This window comes from Arachis hypogaea, chromosome 8 (assembly GCF_003086295.3).
Source record: "Arachis hypogaea cultivar Tifrunner chromosome 8, arahy.Tifrunner.gnm2.J5K5, whole genome shotgun sequence".
Lineage (NCBI taxonomy): Eukaryota > Viridiplantae > Streptophyta > Magnoliopsida > Fabales > Fabaceae > Arachis > Arachis hypogaea.
This window is the reverse complement of record NC_092043.1, coordinates 25693139-25708308: the sequence shown is the minus strand read 5'-3', so window position 1 is coordinate 25708308 and position 15170 is coordinate 25693139. Positions and strand designations below refer to the sequence as shown.

Genomic DNA, 15170 nt, shown 5'->3' with positions numbered 1-15170 from the left:
TGCCTACCCGATGATTTGATGCTTTCTCTTATATGGACCGTCATTCTTTGATTTTTAAATTTATCTGTTTGCCATCGTTCCGGAAAGATGCCAAACTTGCAATCCTTTAGATAAATAAACCAAATTTGTACCCTTAATATTTTTGTATTAGTGTTTGGTGAGGTGTGTTTGTCCAACATTACTAAAGCGTACAAAATCGCACTGAGTTGTCATATCAAGTAATCTTTCTAAGCTCCTTCTTCATTTCTCGTTAACTAAGTGGAGCCACGTTTCTCCTTTCTCTCTCATATTTGAAGCGGTGTGAATATGAAGCCACATACTAAAACCAATATCAAAGTTTGGTATGGTTTTGCTGGCTATATATATATATATATATATATATATATAATTATTCATCATAGTACTTTGATATATTACACACGTCATCATCCAGCGAAGACAGATTTTAATTAACTAAACTGTCTCATATTTAATGTAACTCCTATTTTCATCGTTTGAAACCATCCACATGTCAAGGAGCATTTTCTTTATCTTTTGACTTTTTGGGATAGAAAGAAACTCAATATTTTCATATTTAATTATTTATAGTTATTATTGAATGACAAAGCATCATGATTATTTATTTATGGACAGAAAAGAACAAGCAGGATCAGAGGATAAAGAAATAAAAACTGAATTGTATAAGAGGCATATAATTATTAATTTCTCTAGTATTAACTAGTTTTATATGTATTCACTTGTCATAATGCATTTTTTAACCATTTTATTTATTACAGGAAAACGACAAAAATGTAATGGCTCCACTGAAAAACGATTTTCTTAGTTATTCTTATCAGATAGATATACCAAACAAGATCAGGTGTAAAATAATAACTTATAGATCATAGATTACTTGTTTTATTATCTTATTTCTTGGTAACATATATCATAATAATAAAAATAATAAGTGAGAAGTGGTGGTGGTGGGGGTGACTATAGTTGGTAGTGTTAATGTATGTATTTGTGTAGGATTATAACTATTAAACATAATCTAAAAACATTATTGTTTTGTTTAGCAGTGATGATGAGTGTCCCTTGAATTGAAGGGTCAAGACTTAAGAAAGAAAGAGTGTCTTAGCACCAAAGCTAAGTGAACAAATACAAAGACAGACAACACTGGAAAGAGTTTAAGTGTGTGATTGTGATTATGTGAATGAGAGTGAGAACAAGTGCTTCTTCTAAGCTTACAACCTTCAAAGTTCAAACCCCACAAAGACACACACAACAGCTTCTGGTTTTACACCAATTCCCACTGCTACTTCCTCTTCAAATTCCCTAAATTTCCAAGGTTTCTTCTTATTTTTCTCTATTTCAGTTCACATTCTTCTCTTCCTCTTTTTGTTTTAATTTTTTATATAGTTGTGAGTCAACAAAAGGGTAGCATTTGGGGCTTGAAACGATGCAACTAATCTTATAATTTAATCATAAAAAGCAGCAAATTGCATAAAACAACATACTTGCTATTGACTGTCTTAGATGGAGTTTTTCTTGCTATGTGTATCTTACTATTTGCTGATGGCTGATTCTTCACTCTCTCACTCACTCACAGTTATTCTTAGCAATGATTTCTTTTTTGTTGGTTTCTGTGTATGTTCTTGGAATGAACTCTTTATGAGAAGCTTTCCGGTTAAGGAGTGAAAAGAGTTGAAGTTGGGAGGCATAGTGGAAAACAATGAAGTGCATGTGTGAAAAAGAATCTGCTCTATGTTCTGTTCATGCAACACCAGCCTATGTTCTTGGATGCTCATCATCATGGGGTAATTCTCCTGAATCTGATGTTGTCCAACAATCATCCATGTCTGATAAATTGAACTTAAACATGGGTGTTGTTCTGCCACAACAATGTCACAAGAGTAGGCCACTAAATCTCCAATTTCAAGAGCAGGATTCATCTTCAACTCTTTCCACCAATCAATCTGGTACTTGGGAATTCTATATAATATAGTTCTTGTTTCAAAATTTGTTATTAGCCTTGGATTTGATGGCTTAATTAGTATACTTGAAACCAGGTCAAATTTCTATCCAGCATAGCAATTCTTCAGCTTGTTCATCATCACTTAGCAGAAATATGGAGAAGAGTGCTGGAAATCAAATCAGTTCTTCAATGGGGATTCTTGATTTTTCCTTCCCTCCTTCGGAACTCGATCGCGGCCAATCAACTGTAAGTAGTTATATGGTTGTGATTTTTGGGATGAAAGACATGAATGAGGAGATCATTTTAGTTGGAATGTGTGTTTCAGGCTCCAATTGCATTTCATTGTGCATATCCATGCTATGGTGGCATACTAGCTGCTGCATATGACCAACACTCTAAGGTAATTCATTTAGTAGACTCCATTTGTTCTTATTAGTAAATTCTTGTTTTCTACCAAGAACTTTTTAAAGTTGCATGCTAATTGTTCAACAAGTTTCTCTGTTGTATTTTGTTTCTCTTTGAAAATGTTTCTTAGTTTTCCTTTGCATCTTGTTTGATCTTATTTTCCAATTGCTTATCTTAATTTATGGAACTAAAAGATGCTACGTGCACGCTATAAATCATCTACCAAATCAACTATTATGTATTTGTGTATATTTATACACTTTTTCAAGTAAATAATTTGTTACCAAAATAATCAAACCTAACATAGTAAAATAATTAAATCTGCAATAAACAGCATAATCTAACATGTACTGAAAATGAGATAATTATATGAGAGCATGATCATTCTTGTTAGAATTTCCTATAGCATCAAACATAAGTCATGATTATTCATTAATATGCAGGTAATTGGAAGTGCAGCAGTTCGGATTCCTCTGCCACTTGATCTAAGAGAAGAACCTATATATGTGAATTCAAAGCAGTATCATGCTATACTGAGACGTAGACAGTACCGAGCTAAACTCGAAGCACATAACAAACTCATCAGAGATCGCAAAGTAAGTGCATTTTCTAACTCAATCTCTCATAACTCATAATCTACGCTAACTAGTGTGACAGTATAATTAGGATCAATTACATCATGTTAGAAAAGGAAGAGAGAGCAGTAGAAAAAAGATGTGGGTTTAAGTTATCTGGAATTATACAATATAAAAGAATATTTATAGTGCTAATAAATATTCAGATATATTAAATAATGCTAATTGATCTAATTGATTCTAATTATACTCTAACAATTAGTATTGTTCTACAGCCTTATCTTCACGAGTCTCGCCATCTACATGCACTCAAGAGAGCTAGAGGTGCTGGTGGACGCTTTCTCAACACTAAAAACCTCGTCCAATCAAAGGTTACTTCTACCACCACCACTTCTTCCTACCAGGCTTACATTGGAAGGGATATCCAGGACTATACGGCAGATACCGGTGGCGCCGCCAGTCACCGCCGTCTGTCTGTTCTTATGTGATCCCCTTGCAGGGCACCATGTATTCCATTTGGGAAGTCATCCTTGGCTCATATCTATCTATCTATATACAGTTTCTGTCTTTTGCAAGGCAATGATGTGCAGATTTTATTATGACTCAACGTATAGTGGAAAATTATTAAATGATGATGTAATCAAACTTATTAAATATCAACTTAATATAAAAATAACTGCACGGAAGTTTTTATTTTTATCAGTGTATATATTATGGAGTTGTCCATTCCCAAGATAAACTTGTTTGGGGAAAGAGTTGAAGACTATTATGAATAAAACTGATTTGTGACAAGTGATGTTTTTTTTTATGCTCATGCTTTAGAAAAAGAAAAAATGATACAATGTGAGTTGGCTTGATTTACACATGTTTAATGTTTAATGTTTAATCTATAGTGATTACTTTCTCCAACTAAATTGTTTGAAATAACACGCGTATCTCCCCTATTATCTTCACTTTATCATGTATACTTATACATAACACAACTCTTTTAGAGATACTACCCTTAAATCCAAGGCTAATAAAATGTGTTTACACTTTGCACAAATTATGATAAATTAAATATTAAACACAAGAAAAGCGCTGACGGGAGTGCCAGGGGAGACTGGCGGGTCCCACACATTTTTATAATCTATATTCAAAAATAATGAAAAGAAATTAGGAGTTAAACTTACTACTAATAAGTACTAATAATACTCTCCTAAGGCTACACGGTAAATTACTAAATTAGTACTAATAAGATAAGATTAAAAAAGATTAAGATCCACGTGGTTGAAAGAGTGCGAGTTAGTGAATGATATTCTGTATCTGTTGTGTTCTCTTGTCTTGTCTTGTCTCGAAGAGAGAGTGTGATTTGATTCATGCAATAACATAATAACTAATAAGTAATAACACGCCTCAAAACGCCACCGTTTTGTTCCCTCATGTAATTAACTCATAACTCCAAACCCTTCTTTTTCGTTTACTTCTTCTGATAACTGAATAGACGAGAAAAGAAGAGAAGACAAGAGAAGAGAGCAATGGAAGGAGGAGGACGAACGGTGGAAGAGATTTACGAGGATTTCAAGGGTCGAAGAGCTGCCATCATCAAAGCCCTCACAACCGGTATCTAATTCTAACCCTTCTTCCTTCATTCCTTTCTTCCAATTCACAATTTTCTAGTTCTTCTTCTTCGATTTCCATTTTCCCTCTCTTACATTTCATGCTTTCTTCGATCTGTAACTCGTGATTCGCGCTTCAATTCTTTTTTCCTCTTTGCGTTTGCAGATGTTCAGGATTTCTACAACCAATGCGATCCTGGTTAGTTACTTACTTAATTACTTACTCTCCAAACCACTTTTACTTTCTCTTTGCAATTTCAATTCCTCTTCATTCGCACTCAAATTTGGGAATCCTCTTTTTCTGCTAGTTCTCTAATTTTTTTTCCGTGTTACTGCGTTATGCCTTTCAAATGCTTTATGGCTTTTGCATTCAGGGTTTTCAATTTCGGCCAGCTTCTTATCATACCTTAATATTGCTTCTTTCTCTCTCTCTCTTTTTTTTGGGAAGAATAAGGGTTCTTTTATTTTGATGTGTTTTCAATTGTCAGTTTGTAACTGTTCTCTATCATAAGACTGCTAGCTCCGGATATTGATTGGGTAATTCTGAACTGCATTCCTTATTCTTGTCTGTCAATGTAGCCATAAATTCTGTTCCTGCACTTGTTGCCTTCTGTGATTTCTTGGAGCACATCTGATGCATGTTCCTGGAACAACCACAAAAGCTCCTTTTCCATTACTAACTAGAAACGATGTGTAAAAATAAAAAATAAAAAAAAAGAAAGTGGTTTCGGATGTGCTGTTAGAACACATTCCTGCAAGTATTTCTCAACATACTTGCTAGCGAATTTAAGCCTATTTGTAAACTTTGTAATTCAATACGGATTGGGAGAATAGTACAGGCCACATCGCTTGGTGTTTGCACAGAGTGGGAAGCAGTAACTTCAGTGATTGGTTAATCTGTTATATATTTATGGACTAACCTTCAGGGGAACACATTTGCATCATCATCCTTGGTGTCATTCTCGCATAGGAAATAATTGTATTGCTACCCTAGATGCTGACCTGAGTATACTTGGAATCCTTGGAACTTGTCAAAACCCTTTTTGGCAGTAAATTCTATTCGGAGCTAAGTGGAATTTTGGTGGCAATTAAAAAATATGTATTGGTAGAACTAAAAATTGTTTTTATCTTAAATTGTTTTCCACTGTGGCTATTTCGTGCCTTGAATTATAAGTTTTGTGTATCATTTGTTTTTACTTTCAGAGAAGGAGAATTTATGCTTATATGGATTACCTAGTGGGCAATGGGAAGTAAATTTGCCTGTTGAAGAAGTTCCACCAGAACTTCCTGAGCCTGTGCTGGGCATTAACTTTGCTAGGGATGGCATGCAAGAAAAGGACTGGTTATCTTTAGTTGCTGTCCATAGCGATACATGGCTGGTTGCTCTTGCCTTCTATTTTGGAGCCAGATTTGGGTTTGATAGAGCTGACAGGTATGCCTTACACTGCATAATTCTTATCCTGAGATAACTAGCACCTTCTAAGGGGGTAAAGATGTATGTGATTTGATAACATATTTAGCACCTTTTTCTTGGAAAAAGTAGAAGAACCAGCTTAGCATTTTATTATCTCCTGAGTACTAGACAATCTTTTGAGAGTGCAAAGAAGGAAAAACTAATTTCTAAGTTGAATCCATAATCAATGTTCTTTTGGTGACGCTTAAATAATCTGAGTGTGTTATGAACATTGGTAAGGTTTAGTTTGTTCTCTAATGGATATATTACTCATGATTTGACCATTTGTAATGCAGGAAACGACTATTTAATCTGATCAATGAACTACCGACAATATTTGAAGTTGTTACCGGTTCAGCAAAAAAACAAGCTAAAGAGAAGTCCTCAGTCTCAAACAACAGCGGCAGCAAATCTAAGTCCAGCTCCAAAGCGGTAAATAATACTTTTCTCCTCACACCAAGATATGTTGAATAACCATATCTGTTCATACCTACTTGTCCCTTGGAATTGCTCCGAAAACGTCGGATGCTTTCCAGGCTTAGGTTATTTGCTGATAGAAATCCTTTCCAAAATTAATTACCAAAAGGTGAAGGATTAAAAACTGTAATATAGTACAGATTCTTAAATCTATACAAGATAGATAGTAACATATTGAATAGTATAATCAAAAGTTAGGATTTAATTATTCTGTTTTATCTTTACCAACTACTGGCACTATAGTGTTAATATGTAAGTGCGTGTGCGCCCGTATGTATGCCTTTGGAGTGGTCTAAAACAAACTCCAAAAAAATGTTGTTGCTTCTTAAATTTCTGTGTTTCTGGTTTTTGCTTGTGCAATGTGAATATTGGATGCTAGTAGAGTAGTAGTATCTTGTTTCTGTTTTCGAACTGCCTGATTGAAGTTGTGGGTGAATGCATTCCTGGGGCTATCATGCTTGTGGTTCTCTACTTCTGCTTTACTTTTATGTTGCTATCTAATTATTGTCTGTTGGAGCAGCGGGCTTCTGAGTCGCAGGGTAGACAGTCAAAGGCATTCCAACCAAAGGATGAGGATGAAGGAGCAGAAGAGCAAGATGATGAAGAACATGGAGAAGCCTTTTGTGGGGCATGCGGCGAGAGTACCGGTACCGATGAGTTCTGGATTTGCTGCGACATCTGCGAGAAGTGGTTCCATGGTAAATGCGTGAAGATTACCCCTGCTAGGGCAGAACATATGAAGCAATACAAGTGTCCATCATGCAGTGGTAACAAGAGAGCTCGCTGAGCAATTTCACAGCATTGAATGGAGAAGCTTTGTTGGAGTCATAACTGATCTGGTTCATGTTTTTATTTTTTTTATTTTATTTTTAACTATCTACAGTTATTGGATAGTCTCCCCCCCCCCCCTTTCTCCCCCTTCTTTTTTTTTTTTGACACATGTAGGCTTATTTTGTAGACTACTGTAGGATTTATGGTGTGTCGGTTCCTGCAAGTCATTTGATACCCTGGGTTTATTTCCCTGTAGTTGAAGCATTGTTGACCAGGGAAGACCGAGTCTTTTTCCAATACGATTGCCATTGGAACCGAACCATAATGTTCTGACCAGCTAGATCTTATGTTAAGACTGCGCCTTTTGACAAGGTACTTCCCTAAATGAATGGGGTGATATCCTACCATCTTAAATTTGAGTCTCTTTTGAATGTCTGAGGAGCCATCGTTTACGAGTCTAAGGCTTTCCATTGTGTCAACCTAGATTCATTGGAGATAATTAGACCTAGACTCAAGTTTATGCTTTAGTAAAGTCGTAAACAAACGAATCCGGTAAGCACTTTATATCTGCACGTAGCACGTTTTGTCAATGATTTGGATGGTGTCGGCGTCTAGTGCACTAATCCTAAACTGTAGCATGTTGGAACTTGAACGATAATATAGGACCTCTAAGAAAAAGGGGGGTAAAAAAGGAAAAAGAAACACAATATTCCTAAATTGTTGGTCTCAGTTTACCTTACCCTACTATTTCTCTAAAAAAAATGAAATTCCATCACCGCAGGTTGTAATTTATCCTATAAAAAAGGAAGACGATAAAAACAAAACATAATGAGAACAATTGGAGACTTGGAGCATTAATTCATTCTAGATGTTCAATTTTAATATGGGTCTTAAATTAATCCTAGAAATGTCAAGTAAACACGCATGCTGACGGAAATAACGATGATACCCAGGCTCAATTTCTTTTTTTTTTCTTTTTAAATGAGAACTAGTTGTAAAATATTTACATTTTAATCTGTTGAAGATTCCATATGCGAACAATAAGATCCATCATCCATACTACATAACTAGTAGAGTAACTTGTTTTACACTACTCTCGGGACCCCCCACCCAACATGTTGGTAGCCCCCACCATTAATTAAAGTTATCCACTACAAACCAAACCCATTAATAAATGCCTTATAGTTGTTCCCACTTCCCAGTACCTTGCATTCTTCTATCCATTGAAAATGATAAAATCATTAGAAAAATACAAAAGATTCCTATCACTAATCAGATGCTGCTATCGCCAAACTCATAATTCTGCTTTGGAACCCCTAGGTTTGTATGGTAGGCAAGATTCAATTGGAACCCAGAAGTTATAACAAACAGAGTGAAATTTTCAGATGCATGTACATTACATCAAAATGCAGTTGTGTTAGAACTTGGAAGAAAATTTTTTATTTTCAATATATATATATATAAGATGCCCTACAACTAAAATGCTTGGATTGATCAAGCAGCCATGCTGCATAAGTGAAGAAAAGGGTTGAAAGAAAAAAAGTGGCATAGTTTAGACAAAAGAAATTAAGAGAGGATAAAACTTCTTCCTCCTTTTTCTTTGTTTTCTTTTCTCTTCTTTTTGTTGTTGTTGTTATAATCCTATCTCCATGGTCATCATGTCAAAACATCCTGATTCTTTGTAGAAAGTCGTTTAAGGAACTCATAAGTAGTGATCATTGTTGTTGCAGACAAAGACATTGAAGCCCATCTTGGTCCCAAACCTCTGTAACATGCCATCCAACCACCTTCCTTAACTAAATTCCTCACTGTCTGAACAACCGTTGGTACTCTACGCCCATTGCCATTCTCATCACCATCCAAGACCTGCAGCCTTGTCTTAATTGTATCCAATGGCATGGTGATTAATGCGGACATGCCACCAGCCATTGCTGCACTGACTCCCTGAACTGCCATTACTGTCTTCGAATCCGGCCTCAGTTCGTTTGTTGTCTCACCATCATCCTTCTTATTGCTGCACAAGTAGTATCCAACACCACCCCAAACCATTCTCTGTGCAACAGAATATGAAGCCCACCAAACAGCATTTGAAGGTGCATATGTCAAAATTGATATCCCAAAACCTCTGTACAACCCTCTAGGACCATCTGTTCTGAGAATCTTCCTGAATGCATCAATCCCATTGGCATATTGTCTTGCATTGGAACCACCTTGAACCATTAGCCTCTGGCTCACTACGTCGACTGGGGTCCACACAAGCTGAGCTGCCATGGCTGCACTCAGTCCGGCCACCGCATTGGCGATCGTGGCTGCAGTCGGCTCAGCTATCCCAAACCTAACAGTGGCAGTGCCTACATTACTCTTAGTGATCTCTAAAGCAGCCATGTACATGGCTCTAGCAGGGATTGTTCCCATCAAAGAGGTACCAAACCCTCTATACAATGCTCGAAAACCCTCATGGCTAATCACTGAAAATGCAGTCTTGATGCAAGGAACTTGGGACTGAGCAACTTGCTGCCTCGTTTTCAATACCACAACGGGGTACAGTGCTGCTGAAACCCCAGAGAAAAGTGCTGCGCCGAGGAAGAAGAACTTGGATTTATCGAGCTTCTGCCAATCAATATCGGCTGGGACATGAACCTCTGGTGTCGATTCTTCCTTGGCAGCACCCAAGTTCATCTTCGCCACTTTCTTAAACCGACCCAATTCAATTCGCCACAAACCCAGAAAAAACCCTAAACCAAAACCCGATTTTTTCAATAAGATTTTTTCCGGATCCAGACCATCTACTACGACCTAGAAGGCTAGAACCCTAACTGTACAAACTTAAAAGAGAAAAGGAAAGTGGAAATTTTTCTCAAAAAAACGAAGAAACAATTATCCAATATAGGAACTGTACAATTTGCAAGTACAATTAAAGAATCACATATATTACAATAATAGAAAGTGGAATTGAGAATCTAAGAGGGATGAATTAGGGGGAAAAGGTAGGTTTTTTCCTCTTGTGGAACCAGGTCTTGGATCGAACGTGAGGTAGGATGAGTAGATCTAGCATTTGTATTTGTATATTAACAGAGAGAGTCATACCATCAACATCAACGTCTTCATCCTGGCCACCGGCGCCGGAAATTTCGAACCTTGCCGGAATGGAAAGGAGAGAGAGAAAAACTTCAGAACATTTCGAGAGAGAAAAGCAAAGGGATGATGGTAAGTTATAGAGAGAGAGAGAGCGTGTGTGTAAAGAGAGAAAGTGATGGATGGGTAACCGGAATAGCAGGGATTTCAGATTTGAGGTTTTTACTTTCCTTTTAGTTTTCTTTTATTAGATAGAAATGGATTTTGATTTTAATTTATGCAAAAAATGGAGTCTTCATAGATTAGTTAGATGTTTAAAACAGGATTAAAATGAAATGAGATTCAACAAGGCTAGATATTAAAATTAGTTATTAATATAAAATATATATTAAAAATAAATTAAATTATACATATAATTATATATATAATAATTAATTTTAATATATAAATATAATTTTTAAATGAGATTAGTACAATTTTAACCCAACTATTCAAGGTCTTTTACATTTTTTGTTTTCGCTTTCACCCAATAATAGATTTTGTAGGGAATCAAAATGTATAGCTTGTAACTTGTGAGCTGTGAGGCTTTATTTCTTTTAAAAATATAATTTCTTTTATGCATTAACATTTTTTTACCTTTTTTGTGAAGCTTATAATACTATATTAATTTAGACTTAAATATGCTTGAATAAACATAATAAAAATGTTTAATTAATATGTGTTGTTACTTATATTGGCATTAATTATTTTTATCATGTGGTAAATGGTAACTGGTGACAATATTTTAGATTTTTAGTACTATATATTATGTGGTTGACTGTTTTTTTTTTTTATCAAATAGTATTAAAGTTTTTAAAAGAAAATTACAAATTTCAATGTGGTGATGGTAAGTATATAAGATCCAAACAAGGCCATAGGTAAAGAAGGGGATTTAGGTGAAGAGACAGGTGTCAGTTATGGATTTTTATGTGTTAGAGTTGTCGGAAGGAACAAGCCAGTGACGTGTTTATCCTTATCCATCAAATCACACTCTCTCAGTCTCTCTCCTACTCTCTTACTAATTAGTAATTACTCCACCACTCATAAAAAAGATTGTGACTGTCAAAAACTCAAAATGAAATGTTAATAGAAACGGAGTAAAATGATATTAAAATAAGGGAAAGGATAAGATTCTGGAAAGAATATAAATATAATTGGTGGACCAGGGAAAAGTGCAGCACAAAATTTGAATGATAATATACCAAATTGCTTTCTTTTTGTTAGATTTCCTTGTAAACTTTTAAGAATTTAATGTTTAGGTATAAAAAAGAAAATTACATCTATATTTAATTATATAACATTAAATCAATAAAACAATTTTTTTTTTATGTTGGTCGTATAAATAATCATAAAAAAAATAAGATGTAACTGGACTATTGTATTGCATATCAAAATTAAATCATGTTAGTTATATATATATTTTTGGGGTTGCATTGCATGCTATCTTAATTAATTAGTTTAATGTTCATACTTCATTCAGATTGTTTACGCAAAATTGTGAACTTATATAGGCATTTGGAATTATACTAAATACTAATCCACATGCACATGATAACAACAAATCACCAAACTAGTAAATATCCTTATTTTATGTCACAAGCAATTGATTTATGTATTTCAAATGAAACTCCAAAAGTAAAAAAGCAATCTTATTGGTGTGAAAAAATTAAGCAAAGTTATATGGAAGTGTCCATGTAAAATGAAAAGGCAAATAACAGTTGCTTGATCCCCATGAAGAAAAAGACAATCTATTAGGTCCATAGAGAATAGAAAAGAAAAGATAAAGGCATTAAAGCATGGGTGTGTGCATGTGATTCAAACATTTTTAATATGTGGGGAGTGGGGACTGCATCTGCTCTCAGCATTTGGCATCTCGCTCTAAATTTTCTTATACTATTAAGATATCAGTACAGTAGTAATTAGTTAGGATCAGTTGTTTCTGTTTTATTGATTGGTTAGATAAAATATAAAGGTGCATGAATTTGGAAACCAAATTGAACTATATTTTAATGTATGTTTGGATACTGTATTACTGTCAACTTGACCCAAAAAAAAAAGGAATATCCCCAAATAAACAATTAATAATAAACTAATAAAAGGAGAATAGTTTTATAATTAATCTAATGAGCAAAAAATCTACCAAAGACATGGACAATAGATATGCTCAACAGTCAACACTCATGGTCATAAATAATGCTGCTTAAATATGATACAAAAGCCACAACTGCTTATTTTTTAACAATTTTATTGCTGGTTAAATATATTAAGGGACCCCTCTCACTCTCAGAATCACTTAATTATATAATTTGTTTCAGCCTTCCATGCAGATGAGGCACCTAATTGACTCTCCTTTCAGCATTAAATCAAATGATTTATTGATCTCAGAGAATGGGATTGAGTGAGTGATGAATTTCTCCAATTCTAGCTCCTGTAGCATCACCAGTGTCAAATTTGCAATACATATTAGAAAAAGTGGACTTTATAAAACATTTAAAGTTCATAGATATGAATATTTTAGATGTAAGGTTAGCCTTACTTTGTTCATGTACTTCTCCACAACAGAGGGAATATCAGAGAGTGGTTTGTAGTTTCCATAGAAGGTACCCTTAACAGTCCTCTCATACAATAAGTTGATGGATTTTGTTTTGAATTCATCTTCACTGCTTGGCAGCCCAACAAGCACAGCAACACCCCAACCCTGAATCAAGAAACAATTAAGTTGCAACATTACTTACTTATTACTTGCTTAATAAGTTACCATCAACAATTACATACATCATGAACAGATTCAAATGCTGCAATCGCGGCTTCTACGTGTCCAGTGCATTCTAGAGCGCGATCAACTCCTCCATCGGTCATTTCAACAATTACCTATTCACCAATCAAAATTCATAGTCTATTTAAAATACCAGAAGAATTTAATTTTCATATACTGTCGGTGGATATATTTTCGAGCAAAACTAACCTGTTGCACAGGTTTGTCATGATCTTTTGGGTTCACAAAGTCAGTGATTCCAAAACTTTTGGCTGCCAAGAAATTTTTAACAAGGCAAAAGTTCAATGAGGAATTTAATTTAACTGCATATGTTACAATGAATGTTAAAAATTGTGAGCAATTATGGAACCTACCCTGTTCCTGTCTGCTGGAAAGTATATCAACTCCAATGATTCTTGATGCACTAGCAAGCCTTGCCCCTTCAGCAGCCTAAACATGAACATCAATCAACAAGGAAAAGAAAAAAGCTATCAAATCACTCAAATACAATGCTAAGTATAATGGATTAGTAAAGAAACATACAGCAAGACCAACTGCTCCCAATCCAAAGACAGCAACAGTAGAACCGGGCTTTGGTTTTGCCACATTTAAGGTTGCACCAAGTCCTACAGACATCAACAAATCTAACATTAAAAAAGGTACAATTATCTAGGTTGTTTACTAACTCTATATATTTACATAGCCGATCCTAGCCAGTGGGATAAGACTTTGTGCAAGGATCAAAGTTGGTTACTAATTAAGTAGTAATTGTGGTTAGTAGTACCTGTGCAGATTCCACAACTGAGAACACAAACTTTGTCAAGTGGGGCAGCAGGGTTGATCTTTATAACACACTTAGCATGTGAGACAGTGTATTCACTGAATGTGGAAGTTCCAAGGAAGTGGTAAATGGGTTTTCCATCTTTGGAGAATCTTGATTTTCCATCACTTAGCATGACACCAGTATCAGTGTTGAGCCTGAGGACTTCACAGAGGTTGCTCTCTTCAGACTTGCAGCTTCGGCATTCGCCACACTCTCCGGTGAACACAGGTAGCACATGATCTCCTGGCTTCAGATTTGTCACACCCTCCCCTATGCTCTCCACAATCCTGATTATTCAAAATTAAACAACCTCATTCAATCAAACAAGCAAGAACATATGATTCTGCAAAGAAAGAAAGAAAGAAAGAAAGATAATAATAGGCTAAGTGACTAACCCTGCAGCTTCATGACCGAGTATGCGAGGAAACAACAAATTCCTACCCCCCTGAATAAGAATAAAACAAGTTATCTTGAATATTAATGATGAAGTGAAGAAGAGAGTAAAGCATACCTTGCTCTTCCAGAAGTAGAGATCAGAATGACAAAGACTAGTGTAGAGGATCTTCAAGCGAACTTCACCAGCCTCTGGTGGTGCTACCTCTACTTCTTCTACGGCCAGTGGCTTCCCTTCTTCCCATGCAACCGCAGCTATGAATGCAATAATCATTTCATCAATGCATTGAAGAAAAAAAGAGAAGGAAACATAACATGGCTAAGTAGTAGTACCTCTGCACTTGATGACTTGACCAGCTGTAGTGCTAGACATGGCTTCCTTCTTTGTGATGAATGATGATGGATTGGTGTTTCTTTAGTACTAGCTTTAGTGTTTTATGGTCATCAATCTTCTTCCTGTGCTTCCTGCTATCAACATCAACTCTAATAATAGCAACAAGCTTAAGATCAGAGTGTGTTTTGTTGGCTTCTGCTTTTGTCTTGTATTGACTCGTGATAGATAACATTATTTAGTGTATTTACTGATTAATCATATTAGTTCCTCCAAAACTTAACTGCAAATAGTATCAACAGTGTGACAGTGATAGGAGTGGACAACCAGAGCTATCAAATCCTGTGCCGTGTATCTCTTGAATTCTTCCAGCATGCATTTTCAAATAAGGGACACTTGTCTTAGTAAGAGTAATGCATGATATGATATCTTATGTTATGATTAAGATTGAAGAGTTGTCTATCTCATGCATTTTCAAACAACGAGCTAGCTTTGATAAATAAAACCATATCTGTTTAATT

General features: G+C 35.3%; 4 protein-coding genes across 4 annotated transcripts; 2 read left to right on the top strand and 2 right to left on the bottom strand.

Annotated features, from left to right (window-relative positions):
- Positions 1-908: 908 nt before the first annotated feature.
- LOC112706567 (nuclear transcription factor Y subunit A-8) lies at positions 909-3726 on the top strand. The gene is made up of 6 exons (XM_025757938.3): positions 909-1327; positions 1659-1958; positions 2049-2200; positions 2280-2354; positions 2803-2955; positions 3210-3726. The coding sequence occupies exons 2-6, from the start codon at positions 1712-1714 to the stop codon at positions 3420-3422; spliced, it is 840 nt and encodes a 279-aa protein (XP_025613723.1). The 5' UTR covers positions 909-1327; positions 1659-1711; the 3' UTR covers positions 3423-3726.
- A 533-nt stretch (positions 3727-4259) lies between these two features.
- Positions 4260-7647, top strand: LOC112706566 (PHD finger protein ALFIN-LIKE 3). Its single transcript, XM_025757936.3, has 5 exons — positions 4260-4536; positions 4699-4731; positions 5736-5964; positions 6282-6417; positions 6983-7647. The coding sequence occupies exons 1-5, from the start codon at positions 4452-4454 to the stop codon at positions 7247-7249; spliced, it is 750 nt and encodes a 249-aa protein (XP_025613721.1). The 5' UTR covers positions 4260-4451; the 3' UTR covers positions 7250-7647.
- Positions 7648-8650: 1003 nt separating this feature from the next.
- On the bottom strand, positions 8651-10517 carry LOC112706565 (uncharacterized). The gene has a single exon (XM_025757935.3). The coding sequence runs from the start codon at positions 9910-9912 to the stop codon at positions 8890-8892; it is 1023 nt and encodes a 340-aa protein (XP_025613720.1). The 5' UTR covers positions 9913-10517; the 3' UTR covers positions 8651-8889.
- A 1915-nt stretch (positions 10518-12432) lies between these two features.
- LOC112706561 (alcohol dehydrogenase 1) lies at positions 12433-14911 on the bottom strand. Its single transcript, XM_025757931.3, has 10 exons — positions 14652-14911; positions 14437-14573; positions 14321-14370; positions 13887-14212; positions 13646-13728; positions 13477-13552; positions 13313-13374; positions 13123-13218; positions 12884-13045; positions 12433-12775 (listed from the first exon to the last, which is right to left on the bottom strand). The coding sequence occupies exons 1-10, from the start codon at positions 14689-14691 to the stop codon at positions 12659-12661; spliced, it is 1149 nt and encodes a 382-aa protein (XP_025613716.1). The 5' UTR covers positions 14692-14911; the 3' UTR covers positions 12433-12658.
- Positions 14912-15170: the final 259 nt, after the last annotated feature.